Consider the following 17,024-nt stretch of genomic DNA (forward strand, 5'->3'; position numbering starts at 1 on the left):
TACCCGATGCACACGGTAACGTGAAGATTATGATCGGTTGTTAAATACAGTTAGGAGGATTATACCATTGCGTGCACATTGCCCAATCCACAGTTATGCTTGCCCGGATACAACTGCGGCCACTTGCAGTGAGCCATTTATAAAGGCCACTTGCAGTGAGCCATTTATAAGCGCCGAAGATTTGACCTATTCTCCCGGTTATATGCGTTGTTTTAAGCCGGACCTGGCTAAGAGTGCTATAGATGGAATTGCTTTGCGCGGACACATACGGACACACTCCACGACGCCGATTTCACAGATGGCGGACGGAAGCTTCCGTGTAAGACATCCAATTGATTTTGAACATATATGTTTACAGTGCAAGCAAGTTATACTTCGATCCACGCAAGCCATTGGTACCAGCGCAACGGGTTTGCACCAAACTGTCAATGCCGTCTCAGGGCTCCATTAAATTTATGACAAACTTTTTTCGTTCCATGGCTCATTACGCGGTCCCTAACATTTCCCTTGCGAATATTTAACCCGTATGTTGCTGTCCCATATGTCGCAATCAGTCGTACTCAACAAGTCTGCACTTTTGAAGCAAGAAAATCTGCAGGTTATGAATTCGTGATGCTAGCTGTATGTATTCAGTTTTCATTATCGGAATATCGTAATCGTCTTTTTATTTCAGGCTCTGTTAGTACATGAAAATGGACAACACTGGTGAGATCCATAGCCATTGGCTAGCAGGGAGTATCAATAAATATGCAATTACATGAACCGATTATGTTACCAAAGCAGATATTCTATAAGTACACTACAAGAAAAGAAGAGATGCAAAATAAAGTAAAACAAAGAGAAAATAAACGTATTGATGATAAGACAACTGCAATATTATACATGCTACATGCATGAAAGGCATTCTATCTATACTGAACAAAAATATAAATACAGAAAAAAAAATGTCAAATATCATTTTGATAGAAATTTATACAATTTGTAATGAAACAGATAACGCAGCAAAAGCGAGTACTAGTGTTACTGTTTATTCATTTTCCTGGAGAAACTATCCTTCAAGCGCACTGGGACATATTTCTGTTATTTGAAACAGCATATCGTTCTAGACATTTACTCCCACAAACAGCAGTAGTGGTTTTTTTTATAAGCATTGTTAGTAGGCGGAAGTATGAAATTGTGTAATGTGCCGCGTCTAGTAAGTTGGGAAGAGGAAGAAATTATTGATATGCGATATCCGTATAAATATAACGCTTCCGTGATAAAATAACTGACCAAACTAAACGTTTATGTTCATTGACTATTAACCAAGTGCAGTGTTTTGTGCAATGTTATGGTTACCATAAAACGCAGGATGGGTTCAGCGCTACAAACACTTGCCAAAGTTTGAAATTGATAATTCACACTAGAAGCGAGTGAGCGGTATGTTATAGTGAAGATTTAACCACCTCAGATAAAGAACAGAATAACATTGGGCAACATAAAATTGGATTTTTTTTCCTTGACGAAATAATCTAGACTTTGCACTGGGCTCAGAAGTTCCATATTAGTTGTCATTTTCCCCCTGATCTAAAACACTTCGCTCCTCATGCGCATGCGCGTAAAATAATCTGGGCACAGACGTACGAAAGCGTACAGTCTAAATAAAGGGTACATTTTATTATCTCAGACAACAGGACACTTATATATGCAAAAGAACTTTCAACAGCAGCAACAATAGGCATTAATGTTCGTCAGATGCTTTCATAGTGAATCTTGCGATGGTATCCGATAGTCTCTAGGAACACCTCTAGAAGAAAAAATGCGCATACGCTCACAGCTCAAAAGACCTACTTATACCAATGGGCTTGCCCACTTGGCATTGGCCACACGTGTCCTGTAATGTAAATTGTGCTATAGGGGCCGCGACTCCTGAATCCGATTCATACATGCACGGCGCCTGCCCGCTGCATGGCTGGGGGCAATAAGCGCGCTAAAGAGTGTGTACTGCTGCCTACTTGCTACGTGTGATATTTCAGGGGTGGATGATATAGGCATGCACTTCTTATGAATACTACAACGGTCCCAAGTTTTCTTGCTGTTCGGGCTGCAGTCATGGCGGAATTGAGGTATACCTTAACGTAAAATGTACCGCTATTGAACTGAGACTCAGGCTTAGCGACTCGCTGAGTGAGTGCGCTTATGGCGCGAAAGGTTGCCCCTTCGGGCAAATTTCTTCCCGCATACCTCGCACCCGCCGCTCGCCGGTGTGGGTCAGAACATGCCTCTTCAGCGTACTCCACTGCGCGAATGCAGCGGGACAAAGGTGGCAGAGATACGGCTTCTCGCCAGTGTGTGTGCGAGTGTGCCTTGTTAGGTTATGTTTAGAACCAAATTTGCGGCTACACGACTGACAACTGAACTTCTTTATCCCCGAGTGAACGATGCTATGCTGCCGAAGGTTCCATCTCGATGTGAAACTCTGCCCGCATATGTCGCACTTGTGAGGTCGCTCGCCGGTGTGGCTTGCGACGTGCCCTTTCAGCGTGCTCAAGTGTGCGAACGTAGCGGGACAGAGGTGGCAGACGTAGGGCTTCTCGCCAGTGTGCGTACGGGCGTGGCTCCGTAGTGCGTCTCTTCGGAAAAATTTTCGGCCGCACACGTGGCAGGCGAACGCCTTCTTCCCCGAATGAGTCGGTACGTGGCGCGCGAGGCTTGACGTCGTGGCGAATCTCCGTCCGCACTCGTTGCACTCGTGCGGTCGTTCCCCAGTGTGGGTCAACATGTGCATTTTCAGAATACGGCTGCTGGTGAACATCGCCGGGCACGACGTACACTCGAAGGGCCTCTCGCCCGTATGCGTGCGAATGTGGATCACAAGGCTTTTCTTTTCCGCGTATTTCCGGCCGCACACGTCGCAGGCGTACTGTTTTTCGCCTACGTGAGCGAACAAGTGTGTTCGCAGCTTCGACCTGCACTTGAAAACTTTGTTACAAACTCCGCACTGCAAGGACCTCGTGGCCGTAGTCTTGCCGTCTCTTTCTGGTTTGGAGACACGGACCTTATCAGTAGACCTGCGATAGAAATAATTTTTTTCATTTATAAGATATTGAGGAGATGTTGGCGCACAAATAAGGTCCTGGCTACTTCACAGCTCTCGGAAATGGATCGAGCATAGAAGACAACGAATAAACACACAAACTGTAGGATATAAAAAAAGGATTTCGGGGCATCTACGCAGTGCGCACTATTGGTGCGAATACTAAAAAAACAGCGAAAAAGCAGGGGTGGCATTCTCCTTCTTCTCACACTAACTTCCCTTACTCACCCCTTGCTATACTATAGTATACAAGACTATGCTATACTTTACCCTCTGCCCTCCTCATTTACCTCCTCCTTACCCTCACTTCCTTTTCCCACCCCCTTGCTACATTTATACAAGGCTACGCTACCCTAGAAGCTGCTTGGCACATAGATACGATACAACAAATAAACACGCAAACAGTAGGATATGGAAAGAATTAAAACACATACGCATATGTCCAACAACAGCATCGTCACGTAAAAGAAACTGTCCGAATGCAATTAGTAAGTCCCTAATAATGTATGTAGTCGTGATAGCACTGAATCCCCGCATATGGGCAACACAGCAGTCAACACATCATGACCAGGACATACGTAGGACATATATATAATAAGTGACCTTAAAGTAATAGGAAGATAATTCCCTTAATAATTGCCAGCAGTGCCGCTGTCTTCAAGAAAGCATTTGAACGCTTTTAAAGCGCGCGTAATGCTCTCGGAGGCCACGTACGGGCCCAGAAGTTTCTTTATACTGATTGCTCTGCGGTCTAATGCCATTAGTTTCGATTAACACACTGAGCATTATAGAGACATCTTCGAACGAGAACGGAATGTTTCGTCAAGGAGCTGGTTTCTTTGTTACACACAAGCAAATGCCTCCAACACATAATTAGGCCAAGCAAGGCGTAGGGGGCAGTAATTGTTGTCCTTAAGGGTAGTTTAGTAATGAGGACGTAAAGGGAAACGAAATTAAGTGACGCGAAAGCGGCTTGCCTCGTAGCTCAATCGGTACAGCGTCAGATAGGTGATTGGAAGGTTCTGGATTCGCATCTTAAAGAAAGAAAGCGTGATGTGCCGTCCACTTTAATTCATTTCAATTTACATCATAATCGGCTAACTACAGTTAAAAGCAACAATTATTGCCCCCTATGCTTTCCTTGGCCTAATTGCCTCTTGGATTAATTTGGTAGAGGTATCTAATAAATCAAATGAGAAGAGCCTCAATCCCTCACTTACGAAAACACAAATCAGAGCGCCCGAAATACACAGCTGTATTTTCACCTCCACTATAGCTCTCTAAATGTAACGAATGAGGACATTTCATTGCAGAGTGGGCGAAAGATATCCAGAAGAGAACATCAATATCTATAGAGAAAACATAACCTTGGTTGAATGACGTGCACACTAAATTTCTCACAATATTTCAGTAACGCATGATGCATTCAAGTTACTAACCCTTTGTCCGCTGTCAGTGAGGCGGAACATTGTATTCTATTCATGCCGCTGGTTCCTGGACAATCTTTAACAGAGCTGGATTGGGCTGGTTGACAAGTCTGTCTCTTGGCTTGGGTCACAGCTGGACTCCTGCAGTAAAATAGTGCAAAAATCAGGTATCAGGAATAAACATTAGTAAAATAGCACGAGGCGTAAAGAAAAAGCGATTATCGGAAAATTGTGCTGTCACATTTCGCATCGCGGTTGTGATGAATAAAAAAAATAACCAAATGAGCACAAGTAGAACTGAATCTGTCCTCGTTGGGCGGTTAATTCGTAAACAGCAGCGATACTCATTGAAGTGCGGCATGCTATTTCATTCAAAAGCGTCTGCCCTTTCAATGAACTGAATCAATTAATTTTCACTACCTATCCTGAGAGTTCATTGGCCTTTATCTTATGTAAAGATATGCTGCGATATCAGATGTACAACTACTGACTTGAACATGAGCCATCGATTTCATACCAGTTTTATTTTTAGAATACTTTCTGAATATTCGGGAAACCAGAAGTGCTTGGAAGAGGAAGAAGACTAATAAAATTATTATTAATAATAATTAGCCTGTCTTTGTGCTGTCGCTAATACGCCACCGTTACCTAAACAGACCTTGGCATGCAGTACGGTTAGTGAAGTGCAGTGAAACGACCTAGATAGCAGTGAGCTTTTCTACGAACCATATTGGGAGACCGGAGATTATTCGAAGCTACTTGGGACAATGTTTCAGCTGCGCAAAGCTAGTGGTATGGCTTAGTTCGGCAGTGGAAGAGTTAGGCGTACATATCCGCACAGCTTAGAGCCCATATCAAGAGTGTATTCTCATTCACGTGCACTACTGCTCTCGTTAGCCGTCACGATCTGCCAGTGGGAGAAGCTGACGAAGAATCGTGCTGTATGTTGTGTTCCTTTTCTTGATCTGTATCCTTGAACCATTTCTAAGCTGAACCGGTAACCATTATCCTTTTCGGTTCAGGATGAGTTTGTGTTTAGGCCCATTCCGAGAATATTGGTTCAGCTTCAGTCCCGGATAAAACTCTGGTTCGGGCACGGATTTCGGATCGGCTACGGCTCGAAACACATCAGAGACTGTATGTGCACGTTAGCTTATTCAGTTATTGCTCTCGTGAAAAAAAAAAAAAAAAACGAGAAGAGACCCCATAATAACTTCGCAACTTCTGTATTGAGTATTACGTTGTACTCTATCACACGGCGATTGGTCATGCTAATATGAAGTTTAGCAAAACACGAACATAAAATGCGCGATAAAAAGCAGCAATGTCAGTGATGGAAGCGACACTTTGCTTTTTGGAGCACATTCTGGAGCAGAAAAAAGGCTAGTTTGGAGCAGCTAGTGGTCTTTTCGGAGCGTATGGCAAAATATTCCAAAGGACTGCTGGAGTTTAAAACATCACTTAAACATCTCATAAATATTAATATTTATTATTAAACATGTTGCACATACAATAATCACTGCATGTTGCTAGAAAGAAATAATTGAGCAGTTGGATGGTCACTTAACGCTAAGTAAGATGAGCTACATATATTTAAAATACCAGTACTTCTGCCAGAAATAATATAAAAGTGATAAAGCTGTGCACCAAATTATAAAAGTAGCTGCAATCGCATGTAACTATCGCCAAAGCAGCACTTCATAATCAGTACGAGATCAAAAAATTATGTTACGTCCATATTTCACCAAAATAGCCAGCACTGAAAATTAAAAAAAAAAACGGCTAAATGAGCTATACACTTAAAATGCCAGTTCTTGCGGCACAAATGATGCCAAAGCTGATAGTGATAAATGTAATCAGTAACACATCAAAGTCGTCACAGCATAAGTTAGTAATTAGTTTGATGCCGAACTAATCTCGCATACATTTCACCAAAATAGTCTGCTTGTCGCATATATATATATATATATATATAGTGCCAGTACTTGTGGCATTGTCAATATGCTAGTATGCAGCTGGTATGCAAGCTGCATACTAGCATATTAGGATGATAGTATACAGCTTGTTTTTGGCTTTGCTTAGGCTCACTGGATGGTCGCGCGGCTAAAGTTCATTTTCCCAACGCCATTTCGGAGCAGGTTTGGAGCAGTTACTAACAAATATTACACTTTGGAGCAGCACGCAGCAGCATTTCTCTTATGGAGCAGTTTGGGGCAATTGGAGCAGCACTTCCATCACTGCAATGTTTATAAATGAAAAATTACCTGGACTGAAAAAGGAGCACTGCGAAATTTCTTTTAACATTTCAGCAACGTGTGAAGCTGAGATTAGTAACCTTTTGACTGCTGTCGATGCGGCAGAATCTTGCCTCGTGTTCACGCAGATTTGCCTTGAAGTTTCTCGGACGGGGCTGGAGGCCTGTTGAGATGTCCCTGTCTTGGGTTTCGCCATGGCTGGATCGCTGTAATAAAACAGCACATAATCACCTATCACAGTTCGACATCAGTAAGCCATGACTTGAAGGATACTAAACAAAACATTTGCCGCCGTGATTTTCAGCCCAAGTGAAAGCTTCGGTGCTAAAATTAGTTAACACAACGTTGCTTACAGGCGTAAACTGGACCAAAATAATGAATTTAATGCGTTTTTCACAAACTGCCGCGTCTATCGGCCGTGCAGTGAACTAAGGAAGGTGACGTTTAACTTTAGTGGAAATCGGCGCGCCAGCCATGCCAGCCATCGTCCGCGTCTCTCAACCCGCTCCGCTCTCATTGCGGTTACCAGTACGAACGGCACCCGCAGCGAACAATGCTCCCGGGTGTAGCATCTATCAGTGCCTTTGTCGAAAGTGGAGAGGGGGATGTAAAGGAGAGGTAGGGAAGTAGCAGGACATGAAAGCGCGTGACCTCCGCTGCGAGGATGCTTGACGTCACGGCCGTCGATGCTCCGCTCCGCGCGCGCTGGCGTACAGCCGCCGCGCGCACACAATCCTCCAGGAAGACAGCCAACGCCTCAAAACTATGTGAAATAAACTGTTTATCGGAATAGTGCCATCTTCATAAAAGAATGTCGATGTTTCTTTTTTCATTTTTTTCAACTTCGGTATTCCTTTAAGCTAAAGAAAAAGATTTTATGAAATGTATGCGTTGCTACGCTTTTATCTTGTCTGTGATAAACAAAAAATGAGCCACGCAAGCAGATATCGAGCAGAATCTTTCCTCGTTAGGTTGTACAATAGTTCGCCCACGTCGGAAAATTCAGTGACGTGCTGCATGGAATTCCCCTCAGGTCCGCTGCTCCGTCCTTATTCACTCATACTGTGAATATTACAAAAAACGACCACAGCAGGCAAAAAGAGATGTTTACGCAGGCACAGAAGCACTCGACTGATGGGGATATGCGCTTTAACTACTAACACGCTGCAAGTTGCGGCACGCACTCACTAACCACCATATCACCAAGGAGTAGCTTTTGTGTACTCTTCCTAGGTATTGTGCTAGGGCTCGGTCCAAGAGCGTAGTTGCAAGTGCGTTTCAAGGGTGATCCCCGTGCTTCCTCCCTTCTTGGCGGGAATTGAACATTCATCCGCGTGCCTAGCAGCGCAACAATTCAGTTGATACAGGCAATAACGATGGCCACGCATTCATATCCAGGTAACAATGAAATGTGGCGACCTGAAATGACAAGTCGCCTGGATAGATCCGATTGCCATATCAGAAACGGCTGATCGCAGACAAGCTCACGATCCAGAGAGCATCAGTTATTAGAACACGGCGCATATATATACACATGTGACCGGCGCACCCTCCGAGGGCCACATTTCTGTACGCTCACTGATTCGCTCGTGAGAGCCGCAGACACACTGCAGGAAAACCAACTTGTACTATGGAGCTATCTGCCCCGCCACGGTGGTCTAGTGGTTATGGCGCTCGACTGCTGACCCGAAGGTCGCGGGATCGAGTCCCGGCCGCGGCGGCTGCATTTTCGATGGAGGCGAAAATGTTTGAGGCCCGTGTACTTAGATTTAGGTGCACGTTAAGGAACCCCAGGTGGTCGACATTTCCGGAGCCCTCCACTACGGCGTCTCTCATAATCATATCGTGGTTTTGGGACGTTAAACCCCAGATATTATTATACTATGGAGCTATCTGTGCGCAGAATAGAACAATTACTGGCGCACGACATATGTATCCTAGAAGACTACAGTTTACATTCGCGGTTGCACCGATCATAACAATGGGAACTGCTACGCGACGATACCAAGACGAACTGTGTATATCGGCGTAGGATTACGTGCGTCACGTAATGCTTTCCGGGCCGTCACCGTCGCTAGAGCGCGGGTGCAGCGCACGGCAGAAGGAACCGCTGCCGTACGCGAACTTAAGTGCGAGCGCAATCTTGTCCGCAGTTAGATCATGCTTGATCGCTACTCGTTGAAACTGACGCTGCAGAGACCCACGACGCAACACGGTTCTTGCATTGATCTCACGTTAGCAAGCAGGCTGTGTCACGTTACGATGGCAGAGCCTCGGACCGTGTACCACAGCGATCACAAAGCAATACTGTACATGTGTGCAGTCGACCGTGAAAGTGTGAGTGTGTGCGTGTGATCAACGGCTACGTGGTATAAAAATAAAGGTTTATGCAACTTAACGAGATGTGTCTTCATTCAACTTCAACGTTCAGAAAATACAATCCTAAACAAGCAATCACATCACATATGCATCGCATCGGGTCGCTCAACATTTCTTGGGTTCGTTGCGTGGTCGTTGGCTTTGCACATTCGCTTTCATTCAGTTTGCAAGGGAGTAAGATTGCCGTGCACGTCGTCTTTTGATTTTATCGCGTACGACGCCGCCACCGCAATAGTTAAAACGAGCGTCGCGTAAAAGGACTACAATAGCGCGGCAGGCGTTTACAGTAAAAAAAAAAAAAAAAACGCCATGAAATGGGAGAAAAGCAAAAGAATTATAAGAGCACGGAGAATGAGAGAAAAGAGTTACCGTATTTACTCGAATCTAGCCGATGTTTTTTTCGAAAAAACGGAAAATGAAGATGTCGACGTACATGCCTTGCCTCAGAAAGGCTTGCACGAGAGCCCCGCAGTTGCGTGAAGTTGAACCTTGAACTGACTCCAGCCGCACTTGCCGCGAACGGAGGGGGCGACGGGAAGCCGCGTCAGGCGACACACAGATGCAATTCGTGGCGACCCGCGCAAACTAGACAGGCCTTGTGGTGACTGCATTGGTTGCATTGGGGCCGTTGTTGCCGTTCTCTTGAAAGCTCGATGCGCGCGTCGCGCTTGGGCGGTTCCATTCTTAGATGGGGGTGACGGCGCAAATGCCGTGGCGTCGGTAGTGTTGCTAGCGCTGGTCTTGCGGGACGGGGCGCCGCCAGTGTCTGGCACCATTGGCGTAGCCGCGCGGGGGGGTTCGAACACCTCTTCCGAAATTTTTTTTCGGTTTGTCACGTGTGTATACATATGTACAGGCACACATACAAACGCACGTACGAACATACGTAGTGTATGGTTGACCCCCTCCCGTTTAAAAATTTCTGGCTGCGCCTTCACGTATTACCTACGGTGGAAGTGGGGCACAGGGCGGTGGGCTTTTGTTGGTGCGTTCCCTGTACAACGCTCATGCATGTGCAGTTGCGGCGTAGTCATTGTATAAAATGGTTGACCGATGTTTTCTGTTATCAAAGATCCAAGCATAAAGCTTGTACGCGCCGCTTAAATTCAAAATAAGCATTAGAGAGCCGCCGCACTAGCGTACGGTTACGCTACATCGGGCGTTTCGGTTTTGTGCACTTAGATTTAGGTCCCCGTTAAAGAGCACCGGGCGGTCAAAATTTCCGGAGGCCTCGACTACGGCGTGCCTCATAACCATTCCGTGGTTTTGGGGCGTAAAACCCCAACAATTAGTATTACATTATACTATTTCGGTTTCGCGCTAGTGCACCGCGATGATCGAAAACGTTTTCAAGTGGATGTGTTGCTCGATGCGCGCGGTAATGCGATAATGATCGATGATCGGCAGTTCCATGCGATCAGGAGAACGACATCGCCGCGTGCTTATTGCTCAATGTTCACTTATGCTTGTCCGCACACAAGAGACCCAACACGCGCACCCATCAGCGTTCATTGACATGGTGACATCCGGAAACTGGAGAGGTCATACAACTTCCGGTCATACAGTTGGGGCACAACAGCACTTGATCACGTTCATATATTCACGTCTCACAATCACAATCATAATCACATTGAGGCTCACTCGCCTAGTGGACTACTCAGGGGTTCTCAAACTAAGGTAGTCATTCACGTTCATGCTCACATCTTGCTGCACACTCGTGGGTATTTACTCACTCACCTTGGAAATGATTCTTAGTGAATTTATTACATGTGCCAGCGTGCTTGCCTATGCTCGATGTGCGGTGTCTCTCGTTTCATTCATCGGTCCGAACGCTCATGCGCTATAGAAGACTGTTTCTACGTAGTCGTACGAATTGTCACAAAATGCCTGCATTGGCATTGGTAGTGCCGTCCGGGCTACATTAAACGTCGATTTCAGTAACAATGCGCGATCCGCAGGCCGTGGACGCATCACTCCTCGCCTCTCCGCCGCCCACAACCGCCACCGCTGCTGCGAGTGTGACGTCATTGGGACATGTGAGCATACCCACTTTTCTGTGCACTTAACGCCTGTTACTCCTCGAAGTAGTTGACCGTTGTGAGCTCTCCTTGGGCGCCTGCTGCAATTAGAGTTGCGAAGCACCCACTGTGCGTATGTAAAGCAATGCGCGCACCTACGTAGCTGCTTGCACACTTTGTTGATGCCGTGGCTGATGATGATGAATTACGGCAGAGGCCTTTGTAATTGGTTGGCAGCTTTGAACAATCCGCTAGTTACGCGATTCCCAATGTTTGACGCCTGGGGCGATTCAACTCGTCTGCCACGCAACAGGGAGTTTTCGAATAGGAGCCCGGGGCTCCAAAGCCCTTTGTGTGTACTCGCTTTGGGTGAAGCAGGAGCTAAGAGTTTTCGAATAGGGTCTGCGACGGTTTGGACACTCCCCCAATTCTAGGTTACTCTGCTCTTGTCCAAGAGCCGTCGCTTCAGTGGGCGCCGTCATGTTTGTTTGATTGACGCAAAGCTTTTGGGGCAGGCTTTGGGGCTACCGCTAAATTCGAGAAATAGCGTCTCCAACGCAAAACCCAAACACTGTTTGGGTCTCGCGCATGGCAGTGGCCTCCACACTATTTCTTTGGGGCCCCTATTCGCAAACTCCCTAATGTTACGTCTGTTACGTCTGCGCGCGCAGCAATTCGCCTTCGCTGTGCAGTCGCTGTCTGACACTCCGCTGGAGCCGCGTGATAGCGCGTCTGACTGGCGTTTGCAGGTGGGTAACGCCATGGAGAAGGAGAGCGCAAGTGCTGCTCGACGGCGCAGAATAGCCGAGAAGCTCGTCTCATCGGATACCGAAGTAGTTGCCTGGCAGTTAGCGGTTCAGCATACGAAGAATGAACAGAAGAAGGCTAATAATCGCAGACAATCTGGAAAGCTAATATTCAGCTGAACCTTTGCTAACGCTACGTATATCCTGGCATAGCCGAGCTAACCCACTGCAAATGTGTTATTGTCGGTATCACTTTCTAACGTTACCATACCGCGTTACCGGAATACGGCATTGCGTTTACCTTGTTACTGGAGTGTTGATCGCGGTGGCGAGCTTTCATGATGTGTTCCTAGCGCACTATATGCCTGGGTTGCATACGCGTGCGCAGAGCGATGTCTTAGTGCAGCCCCCCCCTCCCCTCCGTTCGTCGAGTCCGAGAGAGAACAGGCTTTACAATGCACACAAACATGAAAATGAAGCGTTGATGTACTTCTCACAACGACCTGCATGTGGTACCCGGCTTTTGAGGTGTTAAGGTCAGAAGTTAACAGATGTTGGAATGGAACATCACCGCGGTGCTCGGCTGCCATTATACTGAAAGACGTGCATGACCGTGACCATGCACATTAAACAGTGACGGGCATTTCCGACTGATTAAGCGTATGCGGGCAGACTCGGCGCCCCATTCACTCCCCCCCCCCCCCCCCCCCGGTGTGTGTGCGCGTATCCTGGGTAAGGCATTTACAGGAGTGGCGCTATCATTATGTAAATGGGTGTATGATTTCTTTTCCAATGATCAAAACATAACACTCGTAGGCGCTGCTAAAACTAAAACTGGAATTAAAAGTCAATCTCTAAAAAATGTATTCAAAAGTTCTCGCTAAAAGAGTTTTCTAGAATTCTTGCAAGAAGTTTCGTAGACGTATGATAACGTGCCGTTAGCAAAGCTAGAGGTGGTTTTCAAGCTGCGTATGTCAAAGTCAAAGTTTATTTTCCATTCTGTCGTACAGAAAGAAAGGACTGTGAAAAAAAAGCTGTGTTAAACAGCTTGACTAGTTCACAGCCCCATACAAAAAGTCTTACTAACATCTCAATTAAACTTACCATATATACTTCGCGCCTGTCTAAATGTTTATTAGTAGTTTTCTAGCCTTTCTTGCTTTTCTTGGGCAGAGAGCTACGCACTACAGTCTCACCGTAGTTTCCACTGGGCTATTTCCGTTTCGTTCTAGTGCACCGCGAAAATCGAAAACGTTTCCAAGTGTACGTGTTGCTCGATGCCTGCGGTAACGTGATCATGATCGATGATCGGCAGTTACATACAATCAGGAGAATTACACTGCTGCATGCATATTGCACAATGTACACTTATGCTCGCCCGCATACAACTGCCCCAACATGCGCACATCAACGTGCATTCACATGGTGACCCCCGGAATTTGCAGAGGCCATAGAATTTCTAGAGAAATACAGTTGAGGCGAAACAGTACTCACTCATGTTCATTGTACTCCCGTCTCACAATCACACAAACACTCATCGGGGTTGACTCTCATACTCACGCGTTCTCAAACTCAGGTACTCATCCATGTTCATATAATCGCGTCTTGCTGCCCACTCGTGGGTATTTATACTCGAGCTCGCCTTCCAAATGAATGCGAGTCAGTTCATACATGACTGAATGTGTTTGCCTAAGCTCGATGTATTGTGCCTTTCGTTTCACTCCTCAGCCAGAACGCTCATACACTACAAGACTTTCATGCGTTGTCGTAGGACAAGTATTCAGAAGGTACCGCTATTAGCATTGTCACTGGCGTCCACGTTTAGGTTACATTAAACGTGTACGTCAGTAGCTATGGGCGATCTTGCGGGCGTGGACGCTTCGTTGTTCGCCTTCCCGCCGCCGACTAGCGCTGCCGACAACCGCCAACGCCGCAGCTGCTTCGAGTGTGACGTCATTGGGGGCTTGACCTTTCATTTGACGAAAAAAAAAACAACTCAAATTATCCTACCTGTACCCCTTAAAGTTATTTCCTGGCTGATCTATATCACATCGGTTCACATGCGCATACGTGTAAAGAATATGGGAAACATGTACGAAACTGTCTAAAGAGCACATTTTATTGTCACACACAACAGATCACGTATTTAAAGAACATTTCAAAAGCAGTAAGAGTAGGCATTACGTTCATCAGACATATCTATGGTGCATCTTTCGATAGTATCTGAAAAACTCTAGGAACATCACTAAAAGAAAAATTGTGCATACACGGTCAACTGAAAAGAGATACTCATGCCAGAGCACTTGCCTACTTTGCAATGCCCAAAGGTGCCCTGTAATTTAAAATGTGACATTTAACATGTGGCCGCGACTCCTGAGTGCAATTCATACATGCACGGCGTCTGCCCGCTGCATGGCTCGGGGTAATATGCACGCTAAAAGAGTCTGTTTTATTGCCTAATTGCTCGGACTGATGTTTCAGGGTGCATGATATCAGCATAGGCTTCTGTAAGAATACAAGGCTCTCAATATCTCATGCAGCTCATGCTGCAGTCGTTGCGGTTTTCATAGATGTGGACATTAGAATCGAGGTCTACCTTCATATTAGGTTGTACCGCTACATATTTGACAGTCGAGCTTAGGTACTCGTTGAGTGAATACGCTTATGGCGCGAAAGGTTCCCCCTTAGGCTAAATCTCTTCCCGCATGTGTCGCACACGTGAGGTCGCTCGCCAGTGTGGGTCACAACATGCTTCTTCAGCGTACTGCGGTGCCCGAATTGAGCAGGACAAAGGTGGCAGAGATACGGCTTCTCGCCCGTATGCGTGTGGGTGTGCTCTGCCAGCGCTTGATGAGAAATAAATTTGCGACTACAGAACTGACAGGTGAACTTCTTTACACCTGAATGGACAATCTTGTGCCGCTCAAGGCTACATTTTGCAGTAAAGGTCTTTCCGCATACGTCGCACCTGTAAGGTCGCTCGCCGGTGTGGCTTGCGACGTGCGCTTTCAGCGTACTCAATACCGCGAACGCAGCGGGACACAGATGGCAGCTGTACGGCTTCTCGCCAGTGTGTGTACGGCTGTGGCTCCGGAGTGTGTCTCTCCGAGAAAACTTTCGGGCGCACACGTGGCAGGCGAACGCCTTCTTCCCCGAATGAGTGAGTGCGTGGGACGCGAGCCCTGCTTTCATGGCAAATGTCTTTCCACAGACGTTGCACTCGTGGGGTCTTTCGCCTGTGTGAGTCAACATGTGCCTCCTCCAAGTCTCGCTGCGGGTGAACGTGGCCGGGCACGACGAACACTCGAAGGGCCTCTCGCCCGTGTGCGTGCGAGTGTGGACCACGAGACTCGCCTTTGCCGTGTATTTTCTGCCGCACACGTCGCAGGCGTACTGTTTGTCGCCTGCATGAGCGAACAAGTGTGTTCGCAGCTGCGACTTGCGCTTGAAAACTTCCTCACACACAGCGCACTGCAAGGACCTCGTGACCGTAGTCTTGCCTTCTGTCTGTGGTTGGGATACACTGACCTTGTCAGGGGACCTGCGACTGAAGGAAACATTTTTTTTTTATATCTATACGACGGGAAATGAGATGTTGTTGCACAAATAAGGCGCCGGCTACTTTGCTCTTGAAAGGATCGAGGATAGAAGGCAACAAATACACGCACAAACAATAGGATATAGAAACCAACGATAGAAACAACATTGGGGAAGCTATGCACTAATGGTGCGAATACTGAGGAAAGACCCAAAACGAGGAGTGGCATTCCCGTACTCCTTAACCTCCTCCTCAACCTCAGTTCCCTTACGCACCCTCTTGCTATAGTATAGACAGCTGTGCTATGCTACGGCATTGAAAGTACTTCAAAAAATAATCAAAGATAATTTTAAATGATGCATTTATTGCTAGGTATTGTTGTGAAATTACAATACTGCAATTTTTCTCGCTAAGGTAAACTACAGATTTCCATAAATACAGAACATTGGAAGAATATCTAGAAGAGAACGGCAATATCTATAATCTAAAACATAGGTTTCCAAAGAACATAGAACACTGGAAAGATATCTAGAAGAGAACAGCAATATCTAAAAAAAGCAAACTCTGGGTTGAATGACGTGTACACTAATTTTTCTCATAACATATCGGTGACGCATGATGGTCGCAGATTACTAACCCTTTGTCCGCTGTCAACGCGGCGGAGCGTTGCCTTCTACTGATGCCACTTGTTCCTGGAGAATCTTGGACAGAGCTGTATTGGGCTGGCTGAAGAGTCTGTCTTCTGGCGTTGGTTACAGCTGGACTCCTGCAGTAAAATAGCACAGAAATCACGCATCAGGCCTCGACATTAGTAAAATAGCACGCGTGGTAAAGAAAAAGCGTTTATCGCAAAAATGTGCTTTGACACATTTTGCATCGCGGTTGTGATGCATCGCGGTTGTGAGAAAAGTGTGACGCAGGCAGATTACTAACCATTTTTCTGCTGTCGATGCAACGGCATCTTGACTCCTATTCTCGCAGGATGTCCTTTGAGGTCCTTGGACAGGGTTGGAGGATTCTTGACAGGTCCGTCCTTTGGATGTGGCCATAGCTAGATGCCTGTAATAAATTATTACAGAAATCACCCATCAATGCTAGAAATTAGTGAGCTAGGACATAAATGCAAAGCGATTACTGCAAAACTACCTTTGGTATGCTTGTATCTTGGCTGGGATTATTACACACGAACCACGTGAGCCCAAATAGAACAGAATCTTCCCTCGTTAGATTGCCCAAATCTTCGCCTGACGCCATGAAATTTAATTACGCGCGGCATGGAATTCACGTTAAGTCTGCTGCTCCGGGGCCTTATAATTCACAAAACGAATATTACATAAAATGAGTAGGGCAGGCAACAACAAATATTTATGCAGGCACAGGAACACTCAACTGGGCGTGATATGCGCTTTCACTAACACGTTGCAACTTGCGGCAAGTGCATTAAGCACCGTATTACCAAGGAGAAGTTGTTTACTTGTATTTCTCCAACATATATTGTGCCAGGGCTAGGAACAAGAGTGTAGTTGCAAGTCGGTTTTCAGAGTGACCACTATATAACTGAGAAGAGGTCCTTTTCAGAGGTGTT

General features: G+C 46.2%; 1 protein-coding gene across 1 annotated transcript; it reads right to left on the reverse strand.

Moving 5' to 3' along the window:
• Window positions 1-1,730: 1,730 nt before the first annotated feature.
• On the reverse strand, window positions 1,731-16,400 carry LOC119399034 (zinc finger protein 665). The gene is made up of 5 exons (XM_037665850.2): window positions 16,373-16,400; window positions 14,784-15,305; window positions 2,639-2,913; window positions 2,224-2,278; window positions 1,731-1,786 (listed from the first exon to the last, which is right to left on the reverse strand). The coding sequence occupies exons 1-5, from the start codon at window positions 16,398-16,400 to the stop codon at window positions 1,731-1,733; spliced, it is 936 nt and encodes a 311-aa protein (XP_037521778.2).
• Window positions 16,401-17,024: the final 624 nt, after the last annotated feature.

Source organism: Rhipicephalus sanguineus, chromosome 7 (assembly GCF_013339695.2).
Source record: "Rhipicephalus sanguineus isolate Rsan-2018 chromosome 7, BIME_Rsan_1.4, whole genome shotgun sequence".
In the NCBI taxonomy this organism is placed as follows: Eukaryota; Metazoa; Arthropoda; class Arachnida; order Ixodida; family Ixodidae; genus Rhipicephalus; species Rhipicephalus sanguineus.